We start from the raw sequence: 15,485 nt of genomic DNA on the forward strand, positions 1-15,485 counted from the left end.
TCTATACTGTAAAAAAAAAAAAAATGTAAAAAAATCCCCAATCTAGAAGACAATCAATGATCATGTCTGTTCTTCATTTTCAAATGCCCTCAAAGGGTTCCTATTTTGAGAAAGCATGTTTTCTCTCCCTTCTCTTTTAAGATATAAAATTAAATATTGTCCTTCTGTATCTTAATCGCATATCTTCTTTTGTGGGGGGGCACAACTCTCCCCTATAATATCACTTAGAGTATATTTTTTGTTTTTCCTATCCGTTTTCTCTGTAGTATTTTAACCAGACGTCTTTGGGTGGAATAATTGATCCTAGTTATATTAAAGGCAGTTGTGAAACAAAATAGCAACTTCACAGCCTTCAAGTAAACAGAATCCTTGATATAACTGGAAAGTAATATGTAATTCTGGGAACAGTAAAAAAAAAATCTGTGACAAATTTGTTTTATAACTTAGAAAATGAGCTTTAGCTCTGGACTCTCTCAAGGCACTAAATCTGGGAGACAGCTTTTATTGGTGGCTTGCTTCTCTGATTTGGATAAGGAAAAAAAATAGTATAACCTTTAAAAATTAACAAGTCATTTTGTAAGAGTTTGAAATCATTGTGTGAAGTTGGAAAGAGATAAATCCAAATTAGCATCTTGTATGTGTAAATATTTGTTGCTGGTATAAAGAAGTGCAATATAGTTTATGCGAGGCAAATACTATTGGAGAAATGCCTTCAGAATAGACTTGACTTCACAGGAGAATCACAATGCTATCTCAAAAATTGTTAAGATTAAGGTCTGTCCATTGGAAGCATTCATAACCACACAGTCACTGAGCATCATCATCATCTGGATAATTCCTTTTGAGGTACACCTGAAAAAAATAAATAAATAAAAACAACACACTTAAAAGCTGTAAAGTCCCTCCTAAAGCAACACATTTCTAGGGTCACTTCTTCATGTGAAGCAAATCATAACACTAATGGAGGCACAATTTTTAAACCCAGTGATGTGTTTATTCTATGAAGGATGTAGCCCCATTAAAACCCTCAGTGGGACTGGGCTGAATGCCAAATATGATTCCCTTGAGTTCTGATCATTCTGATTCACAGATAAGCTTTAATCACTAATTGATAACCAAAATCATTTTACAGAATTAAAACATGGAGATAAATTATAAACAAGATAACAAAGAGGCTGGGAAATCTAGTGTCTGCGTGAGGGTTTCTCACTTTTACACAAAAATGAGCACCATCAATCTAGATGTTAATATCAGGTTTGCCAGGCCTTTGAATTCTTGACTTTTACCAACTTCTAGCTGAACTGGAAGAGACATAGGTTTTCTGATAAATGTATAATCAGAACATAAAGGAAGTGAAATGCTGTCAAGTTTGTCTGTTCCACAATCATCAGTTTTTGTAGCTGCACCATATCTTGGTTTCTTGACGAATGCACATAACAAAATGAAATAATGTCAAGACTTGTGAGCTCTTACCTCTAAATGTGTTTGGCTGTAAAAGGACTTCAAATGTCATTTTTTCCCCCAAATAAGAATGTGTAAAGTTTTGTTTGAGTGTTTAAAACAGAAAATGTGCCATCTATCTGAAGCTGACTCATGTCATGAGCTAGGTTGCTAGGTCATGTGATTCCAGATTCATTTTATAAAACTTGATTCTAAGTCCATTTGTAGATGCTATCAACAAAGTTATCATGAGAGATAGTGGGCTTTACATATGAAATAGGAAAGCTCTGAGACACCTACCTTTATATTAGGTGTACTTTTTCTCTTGTTACCTGCACACATGCTACTCCCTAAACAGCACCGCTTATGAAATGCTATATATCAAAATGTCCCTTAAGTTAAGGAGAAAAACAAGAAATTCTCCAAGAATGTTTAGGGCTCATGGATGAAATCTGAGGCTAGTTCCATTATGAATGCAAGAATTTTAAAAAAAGTGGAGAGGCGGGGTGGGTGGGGGGTGGGGGGGCTTTGGATCCAGTGGTTCAGAATCCACCTGCCAATGCAGGGGACATAGGTTTGATCCCTAGTCCAGGAAGATCCGCGTGTCATAGAGCAACTAAGCCTATGTGCCATAACTACTGAGTCCACATGTCTCTACTATGAATCCCGTATGCCACAACTACTGAAGCCAGTGCACCCTAGAGCTCATGCTCTGTAACAAGAGAAGTAAGAAAAGCCCACACACCACAACTATAGAGTAGCCCCCTGCTCACCACAACTAGAGAAAGCCTGTGTGCAGTAATGAAGACCCAGCACAGCCAAAACTAAATAGATAAATAAATTAAAAAAATTAAAATAACAATAGTAAGCCCTTTTGAGATAGCATTGTTGGGGACACTCAAGCTGAGGGGCAGGCCCCCATAGGAGCTTTCTCTGTGTACTCTGAGGTGGCAGGGTACTGCCTACATGACCTCCAAGGGTGGGTGTAAGCTGATGCTGCCACTTCAGACTCCAGAGGCAGCCACAGACAGATGACCCTACCACCTCCAAGGGTCCTGTGAGTTGGTGCAGGTCACTCCCCCACCTTCCTTGAAGTATGCATGGCTCACCACCACTTGCCAAGGCACCCATGACTGACAGCCAAGTGCCTTCCTGGGAGAGTGCACATGACATACACCCACACAACTGCACACCCCCTATCTAGGGGAAAACAGCCAGTATATGCTGAGGAAATAGATGGCAAGCATCAAAACCTAAAACAGTCCTCCTACCAAAAAAAAAAAAAAAAAAAAAAATTAATCCACAAAATCTACAGAGGGACAGTCCCACATATAAATAACCCTCTAAGACAACAATAGATAATTCTTTCACCTAAATTCAGAGTAAGAGAAACATAAGCAAAATGAAGAAGAGGAATCACTCTCAGTTAAAAGACCAAGAGAATTCCCCTGAAGGAACAATGAAACAGATCTCTTCAGTCTAATAGACAGCAAGCTCAAAAGGAGGCAATGAAAATACTGAAGGAATTAAGAGGCTATCAACAGAAATGCAAATTACTGGGAAAAGGAACTAGAAACTATAAGGATTCAGGAGAATGCATTTGCTGAGACTAAAACTGAGCTCAAGGCAATGAAAAATAGAATGAATATTGCGGAAGAAAGGATAAGTGACCTGGAAGATAGAATAATGGAAATTATTTAATCAAAACAGCAGACAAAAAGCCAAATGAAAAATTAAAGCAATATAAGAAAGCTATGGGATAATATAAAGCAGGCCAATCTATATATAATAGGGATTCCAGAAGGAGAAGAAAAATAAAAGGGGATTGAAAATGTATTTGAAAAAATTATGGCTGAAAACTTCCTAGATACAAGATGCACAGAGCGCCCCAAACAAGATGAACCCAAACAGTCCAATACCAACATATTATGATAAAAATGGTAAAAGTTAGAGATAAAGAGAAGATTCTAAAGACAGCAAGAGAAAAACAAAGAGCTCATCTAAGAGAATTCCCATAGGCTATCAGCTTCTTTCTCTACAGAAACACTACAGGCCAGAAGGGAGTGGCAAAATATATTGAAAGTATTAAAAGAGAAAAAAATCAACTCAATGGACATGAATTTGAGCAAACTCCAGGAGACAGTAAAGGACAAGGAAGCCTGGCTTGCTGCAGTCCATGAGGTCACAAGGAGTTGGGCATGACTGAGCGAATGAACAGCAATACTCTACCCGGGAAGATTATTTAGAAAGGCAGAAGAAATAATTTCTCAGATAAGCAAAAACTAAAGGAATACAGCAATACTAAAACTATCCTAAAAGAAATATTGAAAAATCATCTCTAAATAGAAAAGAAGCAGGAAGATATAGGAAGTAGGAAATCACAATTGAAAAGTAAATCACTTAAATTAGTGAGAATGCAGGTTAAAAAAAAAATATTTGTGAAAGCAATGATAAACACAAGGAGCAGCAGAGAGATAAACATGAAGATGTAAAAAGGGACATTAAAATCATATTATGTGGGGAAAAGTGTGAAAGTGTTATTTGCTCAGTCATGTCTGACTTTTTGCAACCCCATGAACTGTAGTCCGCCAGGCTCCTCTGTCCATGAAATTCTCCAGGCAAGAATACCGGAGTGGGTTTCCATTCTCTTCTCCAAGGGGTCTTCCCAACCCAGAGATTGAACCTGGGTCTCCCAAATTGCAGGAAGATCTTTACAATCTGAGCCAACAAGCAAGCCCAAATATGTGAGGAAGGAGAATAAGAAAATGCAAATTCTTTTTCTTATTTTTAGAATGTGTTTGAGCCTATCTGACTAACAGTCTAAAGCAAGCAGATATATAAAGGGGTTAACATACTTGAAAAACAGGGCAGCCACAAGTCAAAAGCATACAATAGAATCACAAAAAAATAAAAAGAAGAGAATAAAATAAAGCATAAAATAAAGTTAAATCATTAAACTCTGGAAATAAAAACAAAAATAAAAAGAAAGGAAGAAAGAAGAAGCAAAGAATCAACTGGAAAACAAGGTTTGAAATAGAAATAAATGCATATCTATCAATAATTACCTTAAATGTCAATGGGTGCAGAATCAAAAGACACAGGGTGGCCAACTGAATTAAAAACAAGAATCTAGGCTCAGGGAACTCAAACAGGGGCTATGTGAAAATCTAGAAGGATAGGATGGGGAGGGAAGTTCCGGAGGGAGGGGACACTGGTGTACCTATGGCTGATTCTTGCTGATGTATGATAGGAAACCACAAAATTGTGTAAAGCAATTATCCTTCAATTAAAAAAATAAATTTAAAAAAATTTGGGGAAAAAAAATACCGAGCCTACAAGAGACTCATGCTGCCTACAATATGCAACTTAGGCAAAGGATACACACAGATTGAAAGTGTGGAGATGAAAAAAGATATTTCATGCAAACAGAAATGACAGGAGAGCAGGAATTACAATACTGTATTCATAAAAAAAGAGACTTTAAAGCAAAGGCTATAAAGAAAGATAAAGAAGGACATTATATAATGATAAAAAGGTCAGTTCAAAAAGAGGATTTTACATTCATCAACATATATGCACCTATAGGAGCACCAAAATACATAAAACAAATACTAACATACATAACAAGAGAAAGCAATAAGAATACAATAATAATAGATATTAACACCCATTCACATCAATGCACAGATCTTCCATACAGAGAATCAATATGGCAACAGAGGTCCAAAATGATACAATAGAAGAGTTAGACTTAATTGATATTTTCAGAACACTACATCAAAACAACAACAACAACAAAAACAACCCAAAGTATATATTCTTATCAAGCAGACACAGAACATTGTCTAGGATTTACCATATATTAAGGCACAAAATTAACTTCAATAAATATGAGTATAGAAATTATTTCAAGTATCTTCTCTGACCACATGGCATGAAACTAGAAATCAACTACAGGAAAATAAACAAGAAAAAAAGCTTACATGGAGACTAAATAACACACTACTTAAAAACCAGTGGGTCAATGAGAAAATTAAAAAGGAAATTTAAAATATCTTCAGACAAGCAACAATGAAAATGTAACTATACAAAATCTATTTGGATTGTATTGCTCAGTTGCTCAGTCATGTCCAATTCTCTGTGGCTCTATGGACTGCAGCCCATCAGGCTTCTCTCTCCATGGGATTTTCCTGGCAAGAATACTATAGTGGGTTACCATGTCCTCCTCCAGGGGATATTTCCAACCCAGGGGTTGAACCTGCATCTCCTGTGTCTCCTGCATTGAATGCAGATACTTTACCACTGTCTGGGGCTTCCCTTGTGGCTCAGATGGTAAAGAATCCACCTTCAATGTGGGAGACCTGGGTTTGATCCCTGGGTTGGGAAGATCCCCTGGAGAAGGGAAAGGCTACCCTCTCCAGTAGTCTGGCCTGGAAAATTCCATGGACTTTATATTCCATGGAGTCCCAAAGGGTCGGACATGACTGAGCAACTTTCACTTTCACTTTACCACTGAGCAACCAGGGAAGCCCCACAAAAATCTATGCTACACAGCAAAAGCAATTCTTAGAGGGAAGTTTATAGTCGTACAGGCCTTCATCAACAGAAAAATCTCAGGTAAACAACCTAACCCACCACCTAAAAGAATTAGAAAAAGAAGAACAAACAAAACCTAAAATCAACAGAAAGAAGGAAATAATAAAGATCGGGGGAAAATAAATAAAATAGAGATTTTAAAAAATTGAAAAAAAATCAACAAAACCAAGAGCTAGTGCTTTGAAAGAATAAAAAAAATTGAAAAACTTCTAGCCAGGTTCACCAGGAAGAAAGGAGAGAGAACCCAAACAAACAAAATAGAAACTCAAAAAGGAAAAATCTCAACTACCACAGAAATACAAAAAAACCATAAGAGAATACCAATTATATGACAACAAATTTTGCAATCTTGAAAAAATGGACAACTTTCTAGAAACACATAACCCAACTAAAACTGAAGCAAGAAGAAATAGATAATTTGAACAGATAAATCACTAGAACTGAAATACAATCTATATTTTAATAACTCCCTACAGACAAGAGTCCAGGACCAGATGGCTTTACAGGCAAATTCTACCAAGCATACAAAGAAAAACTTATACCAATTCTTCTCAAACTCTTCCAAAAGATTAAAGAGGAGGGAATACTCCCAAAAACATTCTATGAAGCCACCATCACCCTGATAATAAATCAAAGATAACACCAAAAAAGAAAATTACAGGCCCAAATCTCTGATCAATCTATTGATAGATGTAAACGTTATCAACAAAATGTTAGCAAATTAAATAAACCTACACATAAAAAAGATACACCATGACAAAGTGGGTATAGATTTGGTGACCAAGTGGGTATTCATCCCAGATTCATAAGGATGGTTCAACACATGCAAATCAATGTAATACACCACATTAACAGAAGAAAAAAAAAAAAATTAAAACACCTCATCATCTCAATAAATTCAGAAAAAGGATCTGATAAAATTCAACACCTATTAATGATAAAAACTCTTACTAACGTGGGAATAGAGGGAACATATCTCAACATAATAAAAGTCATTTATAACAAACCCACAGCCAATATAAAACTCAATAGTGAAAAGCTAAAAGCCTTCCTGCTAAAATCTGGAATAAGATAAGGATGCCCATTCTCACCACTTCTTTTCAACATAGTATTGGAAGTCCTAGCCACAGTTAGAAGACAATTAAAAGAAATAAAATGCATCCAAATTGGAAGGGAAGAGGTAAAACTGTCACTATATGCAGATTCCATAACACTATATAAGGAGAACCCTAAAGACTCCAAATCAAAACTGCTAGATCTAATAAATGAATTCAGCAAAGTAGCAAGATACAAGATTAACATTCAGAAAGTGTTTGCAATCCATTACACTAACAATGAAATATCAGAAAGGGAATACCTTTTAAAACTCACACCAAAAAAAAAAAAAAAGAAAGAAAGAAACCTTGGAATAAACCTAACCAAAGAGGTGAAAGGCATATGCTGAGAACTATAAAACATTGATAAAGGAAATTAAAGATGATTGAAATAAATTGAAATATATTCTATGTTCTTGAATTGGAAGACTCAATATTGTTAAAATGGCAATACTATCCAAAGAAATCTAAAGATTTAATGCAATCCCTATCAAACTACCCATGACATTTTTCTCAAAACTAAAATAAATCATCGAAAAATTTATATGGAACTACAAAAGACCCAGAATTGCCAAAGAAATCTTGAGGGAAAAAAAAACAAACCTAGAGGCATAACTCTCTGAGACTTTAGAAAATATGGCAAAGCTACAATAATCAAAGCAGTGTGGTATTAATGTGAAAATAGCATAAAAATCAATGGAATAGAATAGGCAGCCCAGAAATAAACCCATATACCTACTGTCAATTAATCTTTAACAAAGGAAGTAAGAATTTAAAATGGGGGAAAGACAGTCTCTTCAGCAAGTGGTGCTAAGGAAGTTGGAAAGCTGCATGTAAAGCAATGAAGGTAGAACACACCCTCACATCATGCACAAAAATAAACTCAAAGTGACTTAAAGACTTAAACATAAGACATGACATTATAAAATGCCTAGAAGAAAGCATGGGCAAACATTCTCTGACATAAATCATACCAATGTTTTCTTATGTCAGTCTCCTAAGGCAATAGAATTAAAAATAAAAATAAACAAATGGGACCTAATCAAACTTACAAGACTTTGCACAGCAAGGGAAATGATAAAACAAAACAAAAAGACAACCTATATAATAGGAGAAAAATATTTGTAAATGATGCAGCAGACAAGAACTTAAACTCCAAAATATACAAAGAGCTGATACAACTTAACAAAACAAAAACATGCAACCCAACCAAAAAATGGGCAGAATATCTTAATAGATATTACTCCAAAGAAGACATGCAGATGGCCAATAGGCACCTGAAAAGATATTTAACATCACTAATTATTAGAGAAATGCAAATCAAATCTACCACCTCACACTGGTCAGGATGTCCATCATTAAAAAGTCTACAAATAATAAATTATGGAGAGGGTGCGGAGAAAAGGGAACCCTCCCACACTAATGGTGGGAATGTAAGTTGGGGTTGATACAGCTACTATGGAAAACAATACAGAGGTTCCTCAGAAAACTAATTATGATCCAGCAAACCCATTCCTGGACATATACCCATAAAAAAAACTAGAATTCAAAAAGATACATGCATGCTTATGTTCATAGCAGCAGTATTCACAATAGCCAAAACATGAAAGCAACCTAAATGTCCATCGATGAAGTAATGGATAAAGAAGATGTGGTATTGTTGGGCATACACACCGAAGAAACCAGAACTGAAAGAGACACGCACACGCCAATGTTCACTGCATCACTGTTTACAATAGCTAGGACATGAAAGCAACCTAGATGTCCATTGGCAGACGAATGGATAAGGAAGTTGTGGTACACATACATGATGGAATAGTACTCAGCTATAAAAAAGAACACATTTGAGTCAGTTCTAATGAGGTAGATGAAACTGGAGCCTATTATACAGAATGAAGTGGGTCAAAAAGAGAATCACCAATACAGTATATTAACACATATATATGGAATTCAGAAAGATGGTAACGACGATCCTATATGCAAGGCAGCAAAAGAGACGTAGTTATAAATAACAGACTTTTGGACTATGTGGGAAAGGCGAGGGTGGGATGATTTGAGAGAATAGCATTGAAACATGTATATTATCATATGTAAAATAGATAACCAGTGCAAGGTCGATGCATGAAGGAGGGCACTCAAAGCTGGTGTTCTGGGACAACCCAGAGGGGTGGGGTAGGGAGGGAGATGGAAGAGGGGGTTCATGATGGGAGGACACATGTGCACCTGTGGCTGATCCATGTTGATGTATGACAAAACCACAACAATAATGTGAAGCAATTAGCCTCCAATTAAATCATATACAATTTTTGAAAAAGATGTGGTACATATATACAATGGAATACTCAGTTCAGTTCACTTCAGTCGCTCAGTCATGTCTGACACTTTGTGACCCCATGAATCGCAGCACGCCAAGCCTCCCTGTCCATCACCAACTCTCGGAGTTCACTCAGACTCACATCCATTGAGTCAGTGATGCCATCCAGCCATCTCATCCTCTGGTGTCCCCTTCTCCTCCTGCCCCCAATCCCTCCTAGTATCCCTCCCAGAGTTTTTTCCAATGAGTCAACTCTTTGCATCAGGTGGACAAAGAACTGGAGTTTCAGCTTTAGCATCATTCCTTCCAAAGAAATCCCAGGGCTGATGTCCTTCAGAATGGACTGTTTGGATCTCCTTGCAGTCCAAGAGGCTTTCAAGAGTCTTCTCCAACACCACAGTTCAAAAGCATCAATTCTTCAGCACTCAGCTTTCTTCACAGTCCAACTCTCACATCCATACATGACCACAGGAAAAACCATAGCCTTGACTAGACGCACCTTTGTTGGCAAAGTAATGTCTCTGCTTTTCAATATGCTATCTAGGTTGGTCATAACTTTTCTTCCAAGGAGTAAGCGTCATTTAATTTCATGGCTGCAATCACCATCTGCAGTGATTTTGGAGAACCCCCCCAAAAAAAAAGTCTGACACTGTTTCCACTGTTTCCCCATCTATTTCCCATGAAGTGATTTTCTGAATGTTGAGTTTCAAGCCAACTTTTTCACTCTCCTCTTTAACCTTCATCAAGAGGCTTTTTAGTACCTCTTCACTTTCTGCCATAAGGGTGGTGTCATCTGCATATCTGAGGTTATTGATATTTCTCCCGGCAATCTTGATTCCAGCCTGTGCTTCTTCCAGCCTAGCATTTCTCATGATGTACTCTGCATATAAGTTAAATAAGCAGGGTGACAATATACAGCCTTGACATACTTCTTTTCCTATTTGGAACCAGCCTGTTGTTCCACATCCAGTTCTAACTATTGCTACCTGACTTGCATACAAATTTCTCAAGAGGCAGATCAGGTGGTCTGATATTCCCATCTCTTTCAGAATTTTCCACAGTTTATTGTGATCCAAGCAGTCAAACACTTTGGCATAGTCAATAAAACAGAAATAGATTTTTTTTCTGGGACGATCTTGCTTTTTCAATGATCCAGCAGATGTTGGCAATTTGATCTCTGGTTCCTCTGCCTTTTCTAAAACCAGATTGAACATCTGGAAGTTCATGGTTCATGTATTGCTGAAGCCTGGCTTGGAGAATTTTGAGCATTACTTTACTAGTGTGTGAGATGAGTGCAATTGTGCAGCAGTTTTAGCATTCTTTGGCATTGCCTTTCTTTGGGATTGGAATGAAAACTGACCTTTTCCAGTCCTTTGGGCACTGCCGAGTTTTCCAAATTTGCTGGCATATTGAGTGCAGCACTTTCACAGAATCATCTTTCAGGATTTGAAATAGCTCAACTGGAATTCCATCACCTCCACTAGCTTTGTTCGTAGTGATGCTTTCCAAGGCCCACTTGACTTCACATTCCAGGATGTCTGACGCTAGGTGAGTGATCACACCATCGTGGTTATCTGGGTCGTGAAGATCTTTTTTGTACAGTTCTTCTGTGTATTCTTGCCACCTCTTCTGAATATCTTCTGCTTCTGTTAGGTCCATACCATTTCTGTCCTTTATTGAGCCCATCTTTGCATGAAATATTCCCGTATCTCTAATTTTCTTGAAGAGATCTCTAGTCTTTTCCACTCTGTTGTTTTCCTCTATTTCTTTGCATTGATTGCTGAAGAAGGCTTTCTTATCTCTTCTTGCTATTTTTGGAACTCTGTATTCAGATGCCTATATCTTTCATTTTCTCCTTTGCTTTTCACTTCTCTTTTTTTCACAGCTATTTGTAAGGCCTCCCCAGACAGCCATTTTGCTTTTTTGCATTTCTTTTCCATGGGAATGGTCTTGATCCCTGTCTCCTATACAATGTCATGAACCTCAGTCCATAGTTCATCAGGCACTCTATCTATCAGATCTAGTCCCTTAAATCTATTTCTCACTTCCACTGTATAATCATAAGGGATTTGATTTAGGTCATACCTGAATGGTCTAGTGGTTTTCCCTACTTTCTTCAATTTCAGTCTGAATTTGGCAATAAGGAGTTCATGATCTGAGCCACAGTCAGCTCCTGGTCTTGTTTTAGTTGACTGTATAGAGCTTCTCCATCTTTGGCTGCAAAGAATATAATCAATCTGATTTCGGTGTTGACCATCTCATGATGTCCATGTATAGAGTCTTCTCTTGTGTTGTTGGAAGAGGCTGTTGGCTATGACAGTGCATTCTCTTGGTAAAACTCTATTGTCCTTTGCCCTGCTTCATTCTATACCCCAAGGCCAAATTTGTCTGTTACTCCAGGTGTTTCTTGACTTCCTCCTTTTGCATTCCAGTCCCCTATAATGAAAAGGATATCTTTTTTGGGTCTTAGTTCTAAAAGGTCTTGTAGGTCTTCATAGAACTGTTCAACTTCAGCTTCTTCAGCGTTACTGATTGGGGCACATTCTTGGATTACCGTGATATTGAATGGTTTGCCTTGGAAATGAACAGAGATCATTCTGTCATTTTTGAGATTGCATCCAAGTACTGCATTTCGATCTCTTTTGTTGACCATGATGGCTACTCCATTTCTTCTGAGGGATTCCTGCCCGCAGTAGTAGATATAATGGTCATCTGAGTTAAATTCACCCATTCCAGTCCATTTTAGTTCGCTGATTCCTAGAATGTCGACGTTCACTCTTGCCATCTCTTGTTTGACCACTTCCAATTTGTCTTGATACATGGACCTGACATTCCAGGTTCCTATGCAATATTGCTCTTTGCAGCATCAGACCTTGCTTCTATCACCAGTCACATCCACAACTGGGTATTGTTTTTGCTTTGGCTCCATCTCTTCATTCTTTCTGGAGTTATTTCTCCACTGATCTCCAGTAGCATATTGGGCACCTACTGACTTGGGGAATTCCTCTTTCAGTATCCTATCATTTTGCCTTTTCATACTGTTCATGGGGTTCTCAAGTCAATGGGATACAACTCAGCCATAAAAAGAACAAGATAATGTCATCTGCAGCATCATAGATGTAACTACAGATTATCATACTAAGTAAGTCAGAAAGAGAAAGACAAATACCATATGATATCACTTATATATGGAATGCAAAATATGGTACAAATCAACCTACCTACAAAACAGAGATAGACTCACAGTCGTAGAGAACAGACTTGCGGTTACCAAGGGGGAAAGGGGAAGGGAGTGGAAGGGACTAGGAGTTTAAGGTTGGTAGAGGCAAATCATTACATTCAGAATGGATAAAAAGAAGGTCCTGGGACTTCCCTGGTGGTCCAGTGGTTAAGATTCTGCCTTGCAGTGCAGGGGGCATGGGTTTTGATCCCTGACTAGGAAACTAAGATCCCACATACTGTGGAGAAACTAAGCCTGTGTACCACAACTAGAAAGTCCATGCGCCTCAACAAAAGATCCTGCATGATACAAGGAAGATCCCACATGCTGCAACTAGGACCTGACAAAGCCAAATAAATAAATGTATTGCGCGCACACACACACACACACACACACACAAAGGCCCTAATGCATAGCATAGGGAACTATATTCAATATCCTGTGATTAAAACATAGTGGGAAAGAACATAAAAAAAATAATGTATCAGTTCAGTTCAATTCAGTTGCTCAGTCATGTCCGACTCTTTGCAACCCATGGACTGCAGCATGCCAGGCTTTTCTGTCCATCACCAACTCCCAGAGCCTGCTCAAGCTCATGTCCATCCAGTTGGTGAGGCCATTCAACCATTTCATCCTCTGTCATCCCCTTCTCCCGCCTTCCATCTTTCCCAGCATCAGCGTCTTTTCAAATGAGTCAGTTCTTTGCATCAGGTGGCCTAAGTATTGCAGTTTCAGCTTCAGCATCAGTCCTTCCAATGAATACTCAGGACTGATTTCCTTTAGGATTGAGTGGCTTGATCTCCTTACAGTCTCCCAAGGGAATCTCAAGAGTCTTCTCCAACACTACAACTCACAAGGATCAATTCTTCAGCACTCAGCTTTCTTTATGGTCCAACTCTCAAGCCATACATGACTAGTGGGAAAACTAGAGCTTTAACTAGACAGACCTTTGCCTGCAAAGTCATGTCTCTGCTTTTTAATATGCTATATAGGTTGGTCATAGCTTTTCTTCCAAAGAGTAAGCATCTTTTAATTTCATGGTCACAGTCACCACTTGCAGTGATTTTGGAGCCCAGGAAAATAAAGTCTCTCACTGTTTCCATTGTTTCCCTATCTATTTGCCATGAAGTGATGGGACTGGATGCCATGATCTTAGTTCTCTGAATGTTGAGCTTTAAGCCAACTTTTTCACTCTCCTCTTTCACTTTCATCAAGAAGTTCTTTAGTTCTTCTTTGCTTTCTGCCATAAGGGTGGTGTCACCTGCATTATCTGAGGTTATTGATATTTCTCCTGGAAATCTTGATTCCAGCTTGTGCTTCTTCCAGCCCAGCATTTCGCATGATGTACTCTACATATAAGTTAAATAAGCAGGGTGACAATATACAGCCTTGATGTACCCCTTTCCCAATTTGGAACCAGTCATTTGCTCCATGTCCAGTTCTAACTGTTGCTTCTTGACCTGCATACAGATTTCTCAGGAGGCAGGTAAGGTTGTCTGTTATTCCCATCTCTTTAAGAATTTTTCACAGTTTGTTGTGATCCACACAGTCAAAGGCTTTGGTGTACTCAATAAAGCAGAGGCACAGCAAAGTGATTCAATTATAAATGTAAATAAATTCTTTTCTTTGTTTTTCTGGAACTCTCTTTTGTTTGTTTGTTTTCTGCATCTCTGTGCAGCAGAGATGGACACAACATTGTAAACCAACTATATGTCAATAAAAACAAAAACTAAAAGTAAGGCTCTTGGGAAATCTAATTGCATATCATCTCCCTCTTCCATTTTATTAAACTACCCATATTTTGTGTGGTTATATGCGTATGTATTCCTTTTGAAACAAAAACATCCAAAATAACAAATGGAAATATGTTTAACTTTCTACTGTTTGACAGTGCTGCCCAAATCAGAGGATTCCTTTTCCCATATCTCTTCTCAATGTAATTTTTATGAAGAAAATGTTATTATTATCACCTCTTAGCCAAAATGGGATTTGCTTCATGAATAGCTTCCTATGTATAAACTCCTTGGTTTGACCTTTCTCTCTCTCATCTGTTTGCCCTGGTGTAGATCACACTCTGGCTGACAGGAGGAGTGAGAGAAGGCATCTTCTTCACAGGGCAGTTTGCGAAGGGAGTTGAGATGAATGAATGCTTATTAGCAGAGTCCTTGTGGATGGGTTGCATCTGGGGTGAAGAAGCCCAGTCTCACCTCTCTCCTGGGACCACTGCTGATCCTGGAAAAATCACTTAAGCTCTCTCCACACCAGCTAGTTCATTTGTGAAACGAGACAATGACCTACCTCATAGGAACTAAGTGACGGCTCCAACTTCAGGTTGTAAACATGCTGAGCTAAGTGTTGGGTGTGATTATGATGCTTCTCAGAGATGTGGCCCCTTAGCTCATGAAAAGTAGCAGCATCACCTAGCTTGAACAACGAAAACAAAACAAGACATCTGGGAGACACTTTTATTAATCTTCTGATTTTATCTTTAAGCAAGCCCAGAGCCTTAGTGGAGATATATTTAATTCAGTGAATATAGTGACCAAGAGGCAGAAGGTGGTTAAAAGTTTACTAACTCTTTCTCTCCTGTGACTTTGAGAAATTAGTTGGGGCCTTCTCTCTTAGTTTCTACATCTGAGGGATTATAGTGCCAGTTCAGAATAGTTGTGAAGATTCAAGTAGATACAATAACAAAAAAGTTCAAATTTCAGTGCAAATAGACCAGTGAGTGGTGGGTTTCTTGGCCCTATCCTCTTCCTTCTCTTTGATTTGTTCATTATGCTGCTGCTGCTAAGTCGCTTCAGTCGTGTCCGACTCTGTG

The 15,485-nt window shown here is 38.1% G+C and overlaps 1 protein-coding gene across 1 annotated transcript in view; it reads right to left on the bottom strand.

Annotated features, from left to right (window-relative positions):
- Window positions 1–572: 572 nt before the first annotated feature.
- LOC123464829 (ATP-binding cassette sub-family C member 4-like) overlaps window positions 573–15,485 on the bottom strand; it is a 70,913-nt gene continuing 56,000 nt past the window's right edge. Inside the window, exon 7 of the mRNA XM_045162470.1 lies at window positions 573–852. Within this exon, the coding sequence (XP_045018405.1) occupies window positions 808–852 (45 nt within the window). The 3' untranslated portion in view covers window positions 573–807. The remainder of the gene's footprint in view (window positions 853–15,485) is intronic.

This window comes from Bubalus bubalis, chromosome 13 (genome assembly GCF_019923935.1).
Source record: "Bubalus bubalis isolate 160015118507 breed Murrah chromosome 13, NDDB_SH_1, whole genome shotgun sequence".
NCBI lineage: Eukaryota > Metazoa > Chordata > Mammalia > Artiodactyla > Bovidae > Bubalus > Bubalus bubalis.